The sequence below is a fragment of the Crocodylus siamensis genome, chromosome 1, assembly GCF_052110815.1.
Source record: "Crocodylus siamensis isolate JL-2025a chromosome 1, ASM5211081v1, whole genome shotgun sequence".
Taxonomy (NCBI): Eukaryota; Metazoa; Chordata; order Crocodylia; family Crocodylidae; genus Crocodylus; species Crocodylus siamensis.
The window spans coordinates 342,257,126-342,272,947 of NC_143395.1; the positions used below are offsets into that span (position 1 = coordinate 342,257,126).

Below are 15,822 nucleotides of genomic sequence, written 5' to 3' on the forward strand. Positions count from 1 at the left end.
GCATAATTACATTTGGCTGTCAAAATTATTTGGAATTCTCTTCTGTTTGTAACCAAGGACCTTGTTCAGGGGTGGTCAGCCCCCAACCCACAGAGCCATATAATCCAGTCTGTGGGTCTTCTTACAGGTCTAGAAATTTGGCAATGGTGGATCAGTGGCAATTAACACTGCCACCACTCGCCCCAGTGCCAAATTTCCAAGCAGCACATGGCTGGATTAGTCCTGGCCGGTGTGGGGGACAGACTTATGTGGAGGCATCAGGCTCCATTCCCACAGCTGGATTGAACAGGAGCCTGATCTAGCTGTATGGGAATGGCTCAGCCAATGGGCCTGATGCCCAACTAATTCAGTCCCACCATCTACAAACTGGGTCAATGGTGCTCAACCTTTTTGGTGTGTGGGCCAAATGAGTGGTGTAAGGGCTGTCTGTGAGCCCAAACTGGTCTGTGGGCCCAGCTGGAGTCCAATCCAGCCACATGGAAATGGCCCAGCTGGGGCCTGGTGCAGCTGTATAGGAACAGTCTAGCTTGAAACCCAGTGCAGCCACATATGATCAGGCCCTGGCCAGGCTGTTCTTATGCGGTTGGATCAGGCCTTGGCTCTGCATGGCACATGGCCCTGGTCCTGTACAGCTACATCAGGCCTGGCCAGGCCATTTCTGTGTCGCTGGATTGGGCTTTGGCTGTGGCCACAGTCTGGACTGGGCCCATAGATAGACCTGACACTACTCATCTGGCCCATGGGTCAACAAGGTTGGGCACCACTGATCTAGCTTGTAGATGATGAAGCTAAATAGTTGGGACAAAAATGTAGCCTGGGTTACATCTTCCTGATAAGAATCGTATTACTTACGGTTATGCACAATGATAGCTGAATGCCATCCAATGAAAAAAAACATCAACTCCAGTTTCAATCTCATGGGACTGAGATGTGCCTTGACTTCAAAGTGTAGAAGTTTGGTTTGATCAGAAAACATGCAAACCTGTATAAAAACAAAAAAACACAAACCCTGTTCATTCCTTATTTCTTTCATCAAAACATCTCATGGGTTTATATTGAGTGAAACATGACACAATTGTTTCTATTTTATTGTCTCCTAACTACCTGATTCCCAGAGGTAATACTTTGACACAGTATCTGAATTGAAGCATATGATGTCCAGAAAAGGGATGTTATGCAAGTATAACAGTCTGGTGATCTAAATTCATCTACATGGAATGGAATAGGAATTGCTCTCTTTTGTTTGCATTACTGTTTTATATATAAATACACATGCACACATATATAGATATAATCTTATGTACTATTATGCAGTATTATATTCTACAGTATACAGCTATTATATAATAGCTCCCGAGGTCCCTTCCAGCCCTAATGTCTATGAAATGGAAACAGACAGACAGATATAGGCATATGAATAGTCATATGACAACACATAGAAGAAAAAAGGAAAAGTTTCTGAATTTTGACTTTTGACACATTTGAAATAGTAAATGGTAAACATTATTTTTTTAAAGGGTACGAGAATATAATGACAGCCACCTCATGTAATAGTCCTTTGATTCAATCAACACAAGTGTTCCAAATTATGCATTTACTCTGTCACACAGTAAATTCTGTTTTAGTGACAGGCTATTGAATGTAAAGGTGTTGTGCCTGGGAAATGTATTGTTAATACATTTATTGTTTTGGCCGTTATCCATTTACAGGATTTTCATTGCTTTAAGATATGATTACAGAGGAAATACATTGTTTTAAAACTCTGGTTCTATGTGTATGTTTAAATAAAAAATCTCACATATAGGAATACTTTTATTATACATGAAGAGTGGTAGCAGGATTACAGAATTTTCTTTAAATAGGTTCACTGTTCTTGACAAACATACTGTTTAAGTTGGGGAGGCCAGTAATGCTACCAGAGATCATTTGCTGTATGTCTAAAAGCTGCTAGATAGTTTATCATTATTTCATTGATCTTAATAAACTGGATTTGAGTTGGGATATAGAGAGAACTTTCATTTTCTTTTTGCATTAAAAAATAATAATTCACTCTCTCTATGTTATCCCCCTGTTGTGTGTTGCATATCAGGCATTACTCTTCCATAATGAAGCTTAAATTAAGCTTTGTGACTGAGGCCACCTCTACACATTATAGGTATTGTACAATTCACTGGTTAATTGTGCAGTTAACTTGACACCAGCTACTTGTGCAAAGTACCCATCATGCCATAAAAAGCTTCATCTAGCTATATAAAGTTAGACCTTGGAAATGTATATTATCTTTATAGTTGGTTGCTGCTAAGCTTTAATTTGCATGTGTAGCAGGGTCTCCCATGTAGCTGGGAACCCTGTCAATGGACAGGGCTTCTAGCAGCAGTGATGCACCAAGCCCAGCCAGCACTGGGAGCCCTTCAACTGAGGGAACTATCAGTTCCAGCAGCTGCCAACTGGCAGCATGAGGACCTCTGGGGGGATGCTGGGTGCTGGGACCCAACTGTCCTGGCAGCCAAGGGTCATGGCTGCCCTGGGGGTACATGAAACCCTAAGAGCAAGAGGATTGCAGCTGCCATGATCCCCCAGCCCCTGGGGGAACCATGATCCCCCAGCCCGACACACCTGTGAAAGGATCACAGTAGCCAGGATCTCCCAGCCCTGGAGCTGAGAAGGCCATGGGAGTTTGCTTCCTGCTGGTGCAGGGGGAGCCTGGGGTTGAGCTCACCCTGCACCAGCAGCAAGGTGAAAATATGATTGTATCAATCAATGTGTGGCATGGTAGGAGGTGTGATTATGTGGATCGCTCATTAAATCCCATTGTGCTTTTACCTGTACATATAGAGGGGCCTCGAGTCTATCCTATACTCCATTTGCTGCTGTAAATTTTTTCAGCATCTGGGGGGAGATGGAAGTTCTAGGTACATTTTCCCCTTACTATTGCAGAAAACTGCTAAACAGCTAATACAGACTGTGGCAATCTTAAATGTGAGAGTATGCTAGGGAGAGGGAGTTGCCATTTTCCATAGGTCTTTGCAGTGTGGAACTTTCATAGGTGGGAAGGGTTTCTCTTGATACAGTCTTGTAGGATAAGTCATACTAATGCAGTTCCATGTAGCTGTCTTGCCAGGGAATGCAAAAGGAATTCAGGGTTCCCCGAGCTGTTGTGCACCTGCTGTCTTTTTATTCCAGAGGGATGCTTTCTTGGCTAGTGAAAATCAGTGTGGAAATTTTGGACTTTGGTGGAGTAGTGCCACTCCACACCATTCAGGGGTGCTGTCTTCAGTGGTCAGATTAGAAAGTGAAGGTGAGATATATGAAACTCCCTGACTTATAACTTGAAGTAAGTGAATGTTGTCCTGTGAATTGGACAGGAGGTCAGAAAGTGATGCAAGAAGATTAAAAAAATAGATCGAACCAGTGGCCCATTCACTGATCATCATTCATCTTGAAGATAGAATGATTGATGTTCTGGTGGAAATGAGAATAATATGATCATGTAATTTAAGGATACACTGAAATCTGTCCCCCAATGGGGACCACACAGTATGAATTTACTCCACTGTTCAACTCAGTGGAGTTGCTTACTGAGTAAGATGGATCTATATAGTCGAATCTGGCCACATAGGATATGTATACACTGTAGGTATCCTTTGCACTTCACTGCAGCATTCAGTGTAGCCATATGGGGCATTTTTACATGTGCTCTGGAGGTTGTGGGGGGGAGAAGGGAGGTTTAATTTGAGCAGCTCTGAGAGTGTGCTGGAACGTGGCAATTAGTGCACTCCAGCCAGCTTCCGCATCTCGTGCATCAGTGTCTCTGTGCTCAAAATGGCAGCAGGGGTGCTTTTTCTAAAGTATATCAAACGAGCTTTTGTTAAAGTGCCCCTGCTGCCATTTTGAAGTGTGGGGATGCTGATACACGAGATGTGGAAGCTGGTTGGAGTGCACTAATTGGCATGTTCTAGCAGACTTGATTAATTAAGTCTGCTCTGACATACTGTAATTACAGCATGTCGGAACAGTCTCCTGGAACATGTACATGGACCTACTGTTAGGCAATTTTCACTCTCTCTTCTGCCCTAAGACAGCCTAATTGACCCAAGAGTCATACAAAGTCTGCTCTTCTCTACAAGATCATGTAACTAGTTCATTATAGCTGGAACATACAGGGTTACTGTGTTAAGGTTACCTTCTAAGTTGTTTAAGCATTTTATGCAAAAGGATTGTTCTTAGATGCATTTAACTTTACGGGCTTACCTTTTAGGATATTATTGTATTTCTGGGCTTCACTTGCATTCATGTAAATTTGACTCATAACTTACCATCTAGTTTAAATAAAAATGTAGGTGAAAATATGATTGTGTCATTTAAAAAAGAAAAGATTAAACTTGTTACTTGAATTGTTCTGGTTCCTTAGTAGTTTTGAATGGAAATGTGAAATCTATGACAAAGCCTCCACTGGATGAAAGAAGCTAGGGTTTCAACCAGAGTCATTAGATGATAGGTAATCTTGGATTTCCTGGCATTTTTTTTAAATACAACTCTTCTATTGGCTTTTTTTAAGGTGCTTTAGCTTCTGATTGAGATGTTATTTATGTTCTATTAAAAACAGGCTGACGGATATAGGGGAGAAATTAGTATTGAATGCTTGCAGCATAAATATACAACATGCTGTTGCAAACCACTGGACAAAACTTCCAATAGATACTCCATTTAAAAACTTTACTGACAATATTAAAGTCTCAATATAGTTATGGGATAATGTCAATGATGCTTCTTCCCCCTTGCCCCTTCCCCCCCTTTTATTTTTTTATAGCACATAGTTAAAATGTTATGCTTAATCATGAAAGTTAATCTTCTATTTTGGTATCCCAAACTGACACCCCATATTTGAATCCCAGTAAATGCCAAATCATTCCTTCTTCAATGCAAACTAGGTAAATTGAGTATGTTCCTCTTGGCTGCATGGGTGTGAATGAGCTTTCAGAACTGAGATCTTCTTTATCCTGCAAGAGGGTTAGCACTGTTTTGCTACTGGGGATGCACATGTTAGTCAGCATCTTCAATCCTTTGAAAAGGCTATATTTTAGTGATCTTGCTTTGGGATCTTTCAGTATGAAAGGTCCTGTGTATAAGGGAGTCTGTTTTCTGGTGGCATTTATAAAGTGCCTGTCACCATAGTACACATGTTCTAGCTTATTTATGATTGTTTATTATTTTTATGATTATTGCAAGAATTGAAAAATAATCCTCTGTTTAATGATTTGAACTGACATGATTTAATTTGCTTCAAACTTTTATGACAATGTAAAATTATTTTTATAGCAGACTCCCTCACAAGCCTTCAAGAAAATGCAGAGGAGAGCTCTGAACTAATCTTTTTTGCTAAGAAACTCAGTCCAGGGAAGCACTGAGAGCCCTTGTCTTCCCACTAATATCAATAGAGGTTGAAAGCCCTCAGAACCTTGCAGAATCAAACCCTATATTAGGGCAGTAGTTCATGTACGAAGTAAGCTGAAATTATAGAAAACTAGAGCTATCTGTAACATTTGCATTCCCTTTTCTTTGGAATGTTTCAAAGACTGGGACTTAATATCATTTATAATAATCTGATTGAGGTGAGTTAGTCCATAATTTGTACTAATAGCCAAAGAAAAGCATAATAATAGGTTTCTGCGAAGGTAATGTTTAGAGATGGAGACAGTGTGGCCTGAAGATTTCCATGGCAACAGAAGGGTCCCTACAGATGTCTTCCTTCTAAACTTGATGCTGTTTATTAAAGGCTGCCTGTAGTACAATCTATAATTATCATTAGGTAAAGAAAGGTTGTGAATGTGGGTGGACTGCTTGGCTGATGCTCTCTGACTGATTTGTTTAGCACAGCTTTGAAATAAATTTACAAAGAAATATTAAGAACCTGAGATCTTTTTGCTGTTCCTCTCCATAGGTGAATAGACTGCTAATTCTAGATTGTTGGCTGATAAGAGTGAAGTGTCTGATCAACAATGTAGGGGGGGAAATTATTTTCAAACTGTTTCGGCATGATGATTGTCAAGGGTGAGTGTAAAAGAACAACACAAGCAGGTAGGACAAAATAAAAAAGACTCGATACAAAATGAGTTACAACCACGAAGGGGCATAATGGGCAATAGGAAAAGGGTCTATATGTTCATTAGAAGTGGGAGAAAGATGAAGGACATCATAGGCCCTTTGCATAATGTGAAAGATGAGGAAATAATAGAAGCTGAAATGTTCAATAATGTTCTTTGCTTCAGACTTCAAAAATAAAAAAGGCAGTAGGTACACAGGCTAGGATAAGAAAAGAACAGGTTGAAGATTTAGATAAATTGAATGCTTTCAACTAAGCATACCTAATAAAACATATCTTTAGGTATGGAAGAAACCAGCTGAAGTGAGCTCCTCATCATAATGATATCTTGGAAAAATCTTGAAGAGCAAGGGAGGTTCCAGAATGGAAAGGAGAAAAAAAGGAACCCGGGAATTCTAGATCAGCCCGTCTAAGCTCAGTATCCTAAAAAACACTAGAACACATTAAATAATCAGTAACAGGTTTTGTAAGCTGACCACACATAAATTTAGGCTGGAAATCGAAAGGTTTCTAACCAACAGAGGAGTAAGATCTAGAACAACCTTACAAGTATACTGGGGACAAAAAGTCTAGCTACTTTAAAAAGGAGCTGATCCATTTATGAAAGGATTACCTGTGATGGCAGGGGACTGAACACAGTGATCCACAAAGTCCCTTCTAGTACTATATCATTAATAATATAGAAACATATTAATAGGTTAAAATAGTCAATCCTGTGTTCTCTGCTAGTTGATAAGCTCAGTTCATGCATGGAATATACAGTTATACAATCTGTATTAAGAACTGTTTTTATGCTGTTCTTGTATCTTTTCCATTGTCCACTGTGTAAACCTCTGCCAGAACAGAGTTCCCCATAAAGTACTAATTAGCGGATAACCCAGATATGTCACCAGGCTACCTTAGTTGTACTTTCATAATTCATAGCAACTGGACATGGCATATCTGTTTCTCAGAGGACTTCAGTATTTGGAATTCTGTCTTGCTATATTATTTCTTTTAGTCATCTCAGACAACTTAGGTGGAAATTGTTCAACTTTTTGACATGATGATTGTAGGTTGTCCATGATTCACAAACATAAGAATAAGGAGATCACGTCTACCATCTTGCAGACTTTCAGTTTTGTCTGCAGATGTTCACATAAACTTCTGAAGGCTACACTATTCTTTAACAATTCTGTTGGATTTCATCAATGTGAATTTGAATGACAGGATACTAACTGAGGTAGGTAAATTCATCTCTAACTTGAAACACAAGTTTTCTAATGGTGATGACTGATGATATGGAAAGCTAATCAAGAGAAGATTGGTACATAACCTCTCTCTTTTTAAGACTAATAATTAGCGCAAAGCATAAGCACAGAGCTACAAAGTGATCTCTGATAACTTGCACAACTTCCTAGGAGTAAGCAACCAAGGCATGGTCTTCAGCAAACACAACTTGACAGACAGGTTTCTCAAATGCCCTTGTTTTTCTTCACAGCCATTTGGAGTGAAACCATTTTCCATTGGTCCTGAATCTCACCTGAATACCTATATCAGAACCACAGAAAGCTATACCTCAGCAGTACCTTATTTTTTATATACATTATCCTTGGATTTGTCAAACTGCAAACCAAATGTTAAGTAGTAAATGGGAGGATGCACCCTTGTTTTACATTTTTTATTACTGGAAATGGATTCCTACCATCGTGTTTGCATTGAATTTGTCAGAGTTGCCAGTCTTAAAGAAAAGCTTCTATATGCGTTCTCTACCAATAGAGTCAAATTTATAAGATCAGTGTTCTACATTACCCTTGGATTTGCCATGCAGCAAAAGTTATGTCCCTTCTCTAAAACTCCATTGGCTGTTAGGCAAAACAATCTCTTTGATTCAGCAAGTGAAGTGGCTAAGCATGATTCTTTCAAGAATCTTGCTAGGGTCTACTACCTGGGGTCTCCTGATGGTCACCACATGTGAAAAAATCTCTTTTGTTTAATACACATGGCCAATAAAAGCAAATACAGAAGTAAGAATATTAAGGTGATAGGATATAGCCAACAGGATTTTGTTAAGAAAAAATCATATTAAACTGATTTAATTTCCTCCTTTAACAGTTACAAACGGCCTCTGTGCCAGAGGACTGGCGGCCTACCAACATAACACCCATCTTCAAAAAAGGCTCCAGAGGCTATCTTGGGAACTACAAACCAGTGAGTCTTACCTCTATCCCTGGCAAGTTGGTAGAATCTATTATAAGAATATGATCTGCTGGGGAAGAGTCAGCGTGGATTTTGTAAAGGGAAATCCTGCCTCGTCTGCTGCAGTTCTTTGAATGTGTTAAGAACCATGTGGACAAGGGGGATCAACTTGACAGGATATTCTATTTTCTTCTTTTCTACATGCCCCAAAATAAAACACATGCCTTGTTTTTGTAAGGCAAAATATACAGCAAAAGATTTTCCAGAATCACAGCTAAGTGTGGGAAACAGAGTAAGTACTCCTGGAAATATAGTGGGTGCATCCCCACATATAGGGGCATGATTTTGCAGCAGGGAAAGAAGTATCAGCACAAATTTGTGCCACTGCTTTTTGCTGCTGTGCACACACCTGCACGTGGGCTTTGGTACAGGACAAAATGCCCTGCTTTGGGAAAACTACTGGTTCCCCACTCCCATAGGTGATGCATAAGCAGGGAATAGGGAGGCATGTGCCCCCCCTGAAATTGGCCCTCGCTACCAGGAAGTGTAGAGCATCAGCCAGTTTCCCCCCTGAGAAGCTCTAGTGGCACTTCTGGTTTTGCCAGCAGCGCTTCCAGTTTGCTGCCGGCACTTCCAGGGTGGGCAATTGGCTGTTGGGGGACCTACCCCTCTCAGTGATTGGCCTCCGGTGTCCCCCTGGGACAGGAGGCACCAGTCACCCATGCCCACTCCTCCCAGCTCCCCTCTGGAGGAGCTGGGGCAGAACTAGAGGAGGGGAGATGCTTTGTCCAGCAGCCAGAACATCTCCTGGGAGGACTGAGCCTCTGTTTCTGCTGGCACATGTCCCAGGAGTGTGCAACACACTCTTTTGCCATTTTATTAATACTGGGAGTTCTTGTTATCAAACTGTGGCACCGCACTGCAAATTTTCAGCATGGTGAATGGTTGCATGTGCACCATGTGTGGTTTGCAGTGCCTCAGACAGGTTTAAGGCTCTCTGAACTGCATGTGTGCATTCATCTGGACATGCCCAGTGTGTCCATGAAGAGTGGTGTCCCAGGAGACCATCTTGATGAGCAGAGATCCTGGTTTTCTCTGATTTTTTTTTAAACCCCAATCTTTGGATTAAAAAAAGTAATTCCAAATTCACATTTTTTCCATTTTTAAAATGAAACACCACTATATATGTGTGTGTGTCTGTGTGATAGAAAAGGTGGATTTAGATTACTTTTTTAAAATGAAAAATTGGGAATTTTTGTAAATCAGAGAAAACCAGAATCGTTGTTGATGAGGTATCTGGAACTTCCTGGTGTGGAAGGACTGCAGCAAGGCTTGGCCCCAGGCCTCCTTACAAGGGCTGTAGTTAGATGATAACTTCTGTAGCATACATAGTTCTTTATATAAGTTTCCACACCATAAGCCTCATCAAAATATTACAGACTACATGCAGCAGTTCACTCCCCCTCAACCAGCTCAGTGGCTCCTCGTCCAAAAGCTATTGCCTTACCACTTACTGTGAGACAATTAACACTGGACTTCACTCATGCTATTTGCAGCCCCAGGGAGAAGCTGCAATCCTCTTGGCAACCATCAGTTAAAGTGTCTGCTTGTATTCCACCCTTCTTCTATTCTAGAAGGAAAATCAGTTACCCCTCTAAAGATACATACCTCAGATTTGAAGGTCTGACTTTTGGGAAAAGGTTGCATATAGTATATGAGCAAATACAGTATTTGATATTTCAAACATTTTTGACAAAGTTTCTCACTAAAGGCTCTTAAAAATGAAATACCACAGGAGGGAGGGAATATTCTTTTGTGGACTGAAGCTGGTTAAAAGATAAGAAGCAAAAGGTAGGGATAAATGGCCACTTTTCAGGATGGAGAAAAGTCAATAGTGGGATCCCACTGGGCCTGGTTTTGTTCAGCAATCTGAAAAGGTGAATACATACTGAAATCTTAAAAGAAATCTGTAACTTACTCCAACTGATATTGAGAACCTGCAGAAAGATCTCAGAAAGCTTGAGTGAGTGAACAAAAAAGTGACAGAGTTGCCAAATGCAAGGTAATGCACATAGGAAAAAATAGCCTTGTTTATAATTACACAATTCTGGGCTCTGAACTAGCTGTTAGACTCAGAAATGAGACCTTGGAGTCATTGTAGAATGTTCTAAAAATACCAGCTCAGTGTGCAGTGGAAACCACAAAAAAAAGGAACTGAGAACAGAGATGATCAACAACAGTTACTATAATAGAAGAGCCTATAAGTGTTAGAACTCTCCAATTTAAATGGAGAAGGCTGAAGGGGATATGATAGAGGCCTATAAAATCATGATAGGTGTGGACAAATAGGGAACTGCTATTCCCCAAGTCCTAGAATACTAGAAGTAGGGGTCACACACTGAAATTAGTAGGAGTTAGATTAAAAATAAAACACAAAACCTGTTTATGCAATGTGTAATTAAACTGTGGAACTTGTTGCCTTAGAAGGTTGTAGAGCCAGATAGTATAGTCAGGTTCACAAAAGGAATTAGACAAATTAACAGATGGTATGTCTATTAATAGCTATTAAACAGAAGAGTGAGGGATGATTGTGGATACCTCAGACATCCTTAAACTAATGATGGTAAATACCAGAGTGTGCAAAGCTTCAGTCCCTGATTCAGTTCAGCAGAGATTCGGCCCGATTCAATCTGATTCAAATCCGAATCAAATCAGGAGACCCTTTAATCTCTGTGAATCAAAGCAGAACCCTCTAATTCAGTTCAGAGAGATTTGGAAAGATTTGGTGATTTGGATATAGATTTCATAGATTTCATAGACATTAGGGCTGGAAGGGACCTCGGGAGATCATCGAGTCCAGCCCCCTGCCCAAAGGGCAGGAAGTCAGCTGGGGTCATAGGATCCCAGCAAGATAAGCATCCAATTTACTCTTGAAGGTGTTCAATGTAGGTGCTTGAACCACCTCCGCTGGCAGACTGTTCCAGACCTTGGGGGCTCGGACAGTAAAGAAATTCTTCCTTATATCCAGCCTGAAACGGTCTTGCAGGAGTTTGTGACCGTTCGACCTCGTCATCCCTTGGGGCGCTCTGGTGAACAGACGTTCCCCCAGATCCTGGTGGTCACCCCTGATAAACTTATAGGTGGCCATCAGATCACCCCTGAGCCTGCGCCTTTCCAGGCTAAAGAGTCCCGTGGCTCTCAGCCTGTCATCGTAAGATCTGTTTTCCTGACCTCTGATCATGCGCGTGGCTCTCCTCTGGACTCTCTCAAGCTTCTCCACATCCTTTTTGAATTGTGGAGCCCAAAACTGGACGCAGTACTCCAGCTGCGGCCTCACCAAGGGCGAGTACAAGGGGAGAATGACGTCCCGGGATTTGCTCGAGAAGCATCTATGGATGCACGCCAGCATTTTGGTCACTTTACGAGCCGCAGCATCGCATTGCAGGCTCATGTTCATCTTGTGGTCAATGATGACCCCCAAGTCTCTTTCTTCTGTAGTGCTATGCAACATAGCACTGCCGAGCCTATAAGGGTGCTGCAGGTTTTTCCTTCCAAGGTGGAGAACCTTGCATTTATCGGTGTTAAACACCATGAGGTTCTCGTCTGCCCATTTGCTGAGCTTGTCCAGGTCAGCCTGGATCACCCGCCTATCTTATGGCGTGGATGCTTTGCCCCAAAGTTTGGTGTCATCGGTGAACTTGGCCAGTCCACTCCTGACTCTAATGTCCACATCGTTAATGAAGATGTTGAACAGTATGGGTCCCAGGACAGAGCCTTGAGGGACCCCACTGGTCACAGGGCACCATGATGAGTGACTGCCATAAATCACAACCCTCTGGGTCCGACCACGAAGCCAATTTCCCAGCCAGCGGATCGTGGTGGAGCCAAGGCCACAACTGGCCAGTTTGGCCAAGAGGTGATCATGGGATACCAGATCAAAAGCTTTTTTGAAGTCAAGATATATGACATCAATCTCTTCTCCCTTGTCCAGGTGATAGGTCACCTGGTCATAGAAGGAAATGAGATTGGTCAAACAAGACCTACCCGCAACAAACCCGTGCTGGCTGTCCCTTAGGATGTTAGCCTGGGCCAGTCCCTCAAGGATGGCCTCCTTAATAAACTTTTCTAAGATCTTCCCCAGGATAGAAGTCAGGCTAATGGGCCTGTAGTTAGCTGGATCCACTCTCCTCCCTTTCTTGAAGATCGGCACCACATTGGCCTTCTTCCAGTCTTTGGGCACTTCACGAGAGCGCCAGGAGTTTTCAAAGATCTGTGCCAGGGGCTGGGCTATGACGCTCGCCAGCTCCTTGAGTACCCTGGAGTGCAGATTGTCAGGGCCAGCTGACTTGAAGGTATCCAGCTTCTCAAGGTGTTCCTTCACGAGGTCAGCATTGATGGAGGGTAGGGGATCCCCCTCACCCAGATTTCCCTGTCCCATAGCAGGCATGGGCACCCCATGGGACTGATGAAAGACTGACGCAAAGTACCTATTTAATAGGTTGGCTTTTTCCTGGGCGTCAGTTGTCAGTTGCCCCATCTGGTTTAGCAGGGGTCCAACATTGCCCTTGCTTTTCCTCCGGCTCCCCACATATCTGAAAAAGGAGTTTTTGTTGTCCTTTATGCCTGAAGCTAGTTGGAGTTCAGTTGCAGCCTTGGCTTTCCTGGTTTGGTCCCTGCAAACACAGCTTTAAATGTTTTTTCTGCATACCTCAAGGTACCAGGTAGCTTGTGAATGCTGTGATGGTGGGGCAGATGGAGCATCCCACAGGAGTGCAGGGGGCTCCCCAGCACAGTCAACAGCAGACCTGGAAGTGGACCAGAAGCACTTCTCATCCATTTCCAGGTCCACTGAGGAGCACGCCCCAACTTAACAACTGGTGCCTCCTGTGTCTGGGGGGGGCACCTGTGGTGCCCCACAGGCAATCTCCAAGCTGGGAGGTATGTGGTGGGGGGTGCCTGGCATGCTCAGTGGCTGACCCGGAAGTGGACCATAAGTACTTCTGGTCCAGTTTTGGGTTCACTGAGCACGTGGGCCCCTCACCCGCGCTGCCCCCCCCATGCTTCTGTGGGATACTCCATGGGCCCCAGCATTGCAGTGTTAACAAATCGTGCCTGGTACCTTGAGGTATGTAAAAAAACATTTAAAGCTGTGTCTATGGCCCAATCGCTGATTCTCTGAATTGGCATTGAATCTTCAGATTCGGGTTTGGCTGAATCAAATTGGGGACAGTGATCCAAATCAATGAATCAAATCACTGTCCCTGATTCAGGCCAAATCTGAATCCAAATTTAATATGGCCTATTTCGCACACCCCTAGTGAATACCAAGGAGAACATAGGTGGAAACGGATGTCACCTTTGTGCTACCATAAATATTTTTATGGTGGTACAGAACAAAAGCAAATAAACATCTGTACCATATATCATGCCACAGTGTGGTAGTGATAAAATGCAGTAATAATTTCTGCTGCTTTATTGCAGTGGATGTCTCTTTGCTTTGAGGTTGGAGCGCGTGCTAAACTGGAGCTGCCCACACTCTCCAGCTGTTCTGGGCAGATGCTCCAGGAGCTTCAGGAGCCAAATCCTGTGCACCCTGGAAATTCCTGGTCAAGATCAGGTCTCTCTAGCTATGGGAGTACCTGCCTGGATTTTCCCACTTACCAAGATTTGTCCCCAGGATCTCCAGGGCATCTCTCAGTAAGTGGGGAAAGTTGTGGTTTCCCTGCTTGCTGAGACAGGAATGTGTCTTGGTAGGTAGGGAAAGCTGGATAGGCACGCTAAGGGCTTGAGGGGCCTGAAGTATGCAGTATCAGGCTCCTCAAGTCCCAAGAAAACATGCCACTTGTTGCCCCATAGCATCAATTGGCAGGAGAATGGACAATGTGTTTTGTCTAATTAAGTGGCTCAGCTGTGGATACATTTGTTTCTACCTTGTGATGGGATGGATCTCTCTAGATATTCCCTGTTCAAATGCTCTTCCTCTAAAGCATGGGGGTGCTAACCTTTATGGCAGGCATACCACAAGGGAAACCCCGCTTCCTTCCTGGGTGCCACTCCAATCCCCTTCCTCTGTCTGATCTGTTGCTCTGCTCTATCCTCCCTGCCTGATCCATTGTTCTGCTGTCTTGTGCTTTCCCTATCTGTTGCTATTCTCCCTGTTTCCTGCTGGATCTACTACATGCCACACAAAGTGTCTGTGCATGCCAACTGCACCATGAGTTGACCACCCCTGCTCTAAAAGCATCTATAGCTGCCACTGTTGGAGAGAAGATACTGGGTTAGACAGAATATTGCTGTGACCAGTATGGCATTGTTTTTGTTCTTATGAATAGGTGGGATATTGGGTGGGGGAAGCAATAGATGTAATAAGTTTTGACTTTAGCATGAAATATAGTGTAGGTAAAACTTTATTGGGTGGTAGCTTCAAAAAATGTACTTAAAGAAGAATTATTAATGGTTCACCATCAGACTGGGTAGAAATATCAAGTGGGCTGATGGAGGGGTCTGTCTGGGGTCTGGTACTATTCAATATTTGCATTAACAAGTTGGATGATGAAAAGGACACTTATAAAAGTTGCAGAAGACAAAGCTGGCAGGTGTTGAAAGCACTTTGGAAAACAGGAACAGAATTCAAAATGATCTTGATAAATCAGAAATGTTCCAAAATCAATAAATTTAAATTCAGTAGAGACAAGTGAAAAGTGATACATTTAAGAAGTCAAATGTGCAAATACAAAATGGGGAACAACAGCCAAAGAAACAGTACTGCAAAAAATGGTATGGAATTATGGTGAACTGTAAACTAGGACAGTGCTATAAAAAACCGAATGTCTTTCTATGATGTAACAGTACTTTATGTATGAAATGTGAGGAAAATTATACAGCTCTACTTGGCACTAGTGTCTGCTGTGGAATACCACACTTCAGGTAACATGTAAATAAATTGGAGAGAGTCCAGACAACAAGAACAATAAGGAGTTTAGAAAATATGTCCTATGAGGGAAGTTTGAAAGAATTAGTTTTGTTTAATCTCTAAAAGAGAAGACAGAGAGGGATACAGTAAGATCTGCAAGTATGTAAAAAAAAAAAAAAAAAAAAAAAAAAAACTTTGCTGAAGAGGGCAGTGATCAGTTGTTCTCTATGTCCACTGCAGGTAGGACCAGAAATAATCTGCTTAATTTATCACAAGGGAGATTTAAATTAGACATTAGGAAAAATTTGCTAACTCTAAAGATTGGAAGAGGTTATCAAGGAGCTTGTGGAAACCTGATCATGGAAGTTTCCAACAGGTTAAATGAACTTATGCTAGGTATGGGCTTGCTAGGTGTAACCCCATCTTAGGGCAATGAATAGACAAGATAACTTCTTTCACCCCAAATTTTCATGGTTCTGTGACTTTACGTGACCATCACAAAGTTCTTCTTTTTCCATTTAAGGAGCAAGGGGGGCGGAGATCTTGTGACTCTATTTTAGTATATGATCTACTATCTTTATGATAAGATGTCTATTATGCCAAGCTTTTACTGTGCTTTCAGGAGTAG

General features: G+C 42.2%; 1 protein-coding gene across 9 annotated transcripts in view; it reads left to right on the top strand.

Moving 5' to 3' along the window:
- The window catches only part of KLF12 (KLF transcription factor 12), a 373,566-nt gene that overhangs the window by 177,636 nt on the left and 180,108 nt on the right, over positions 1-15,822 (top strand). For 6 of the 9 annotated variants that reach the window (XM_090024336.1, XM_090024346.1, XM_090024327.1 and 3 more), the window contains one exon: positions 8,198-8,293. The exons of the other annotated variants lie outside the window; for them this stretch is intronic. In XM_090024336.1, the coding sequence (XP_089880462.1) occupies positions 8,198-8,293 (96 nt within the window). The remainder of the gene's footprint in view (positions 1-8,197; positions 8,294-15,822) is intronic. 9 annotated transcript variants of the gene reach the window in all.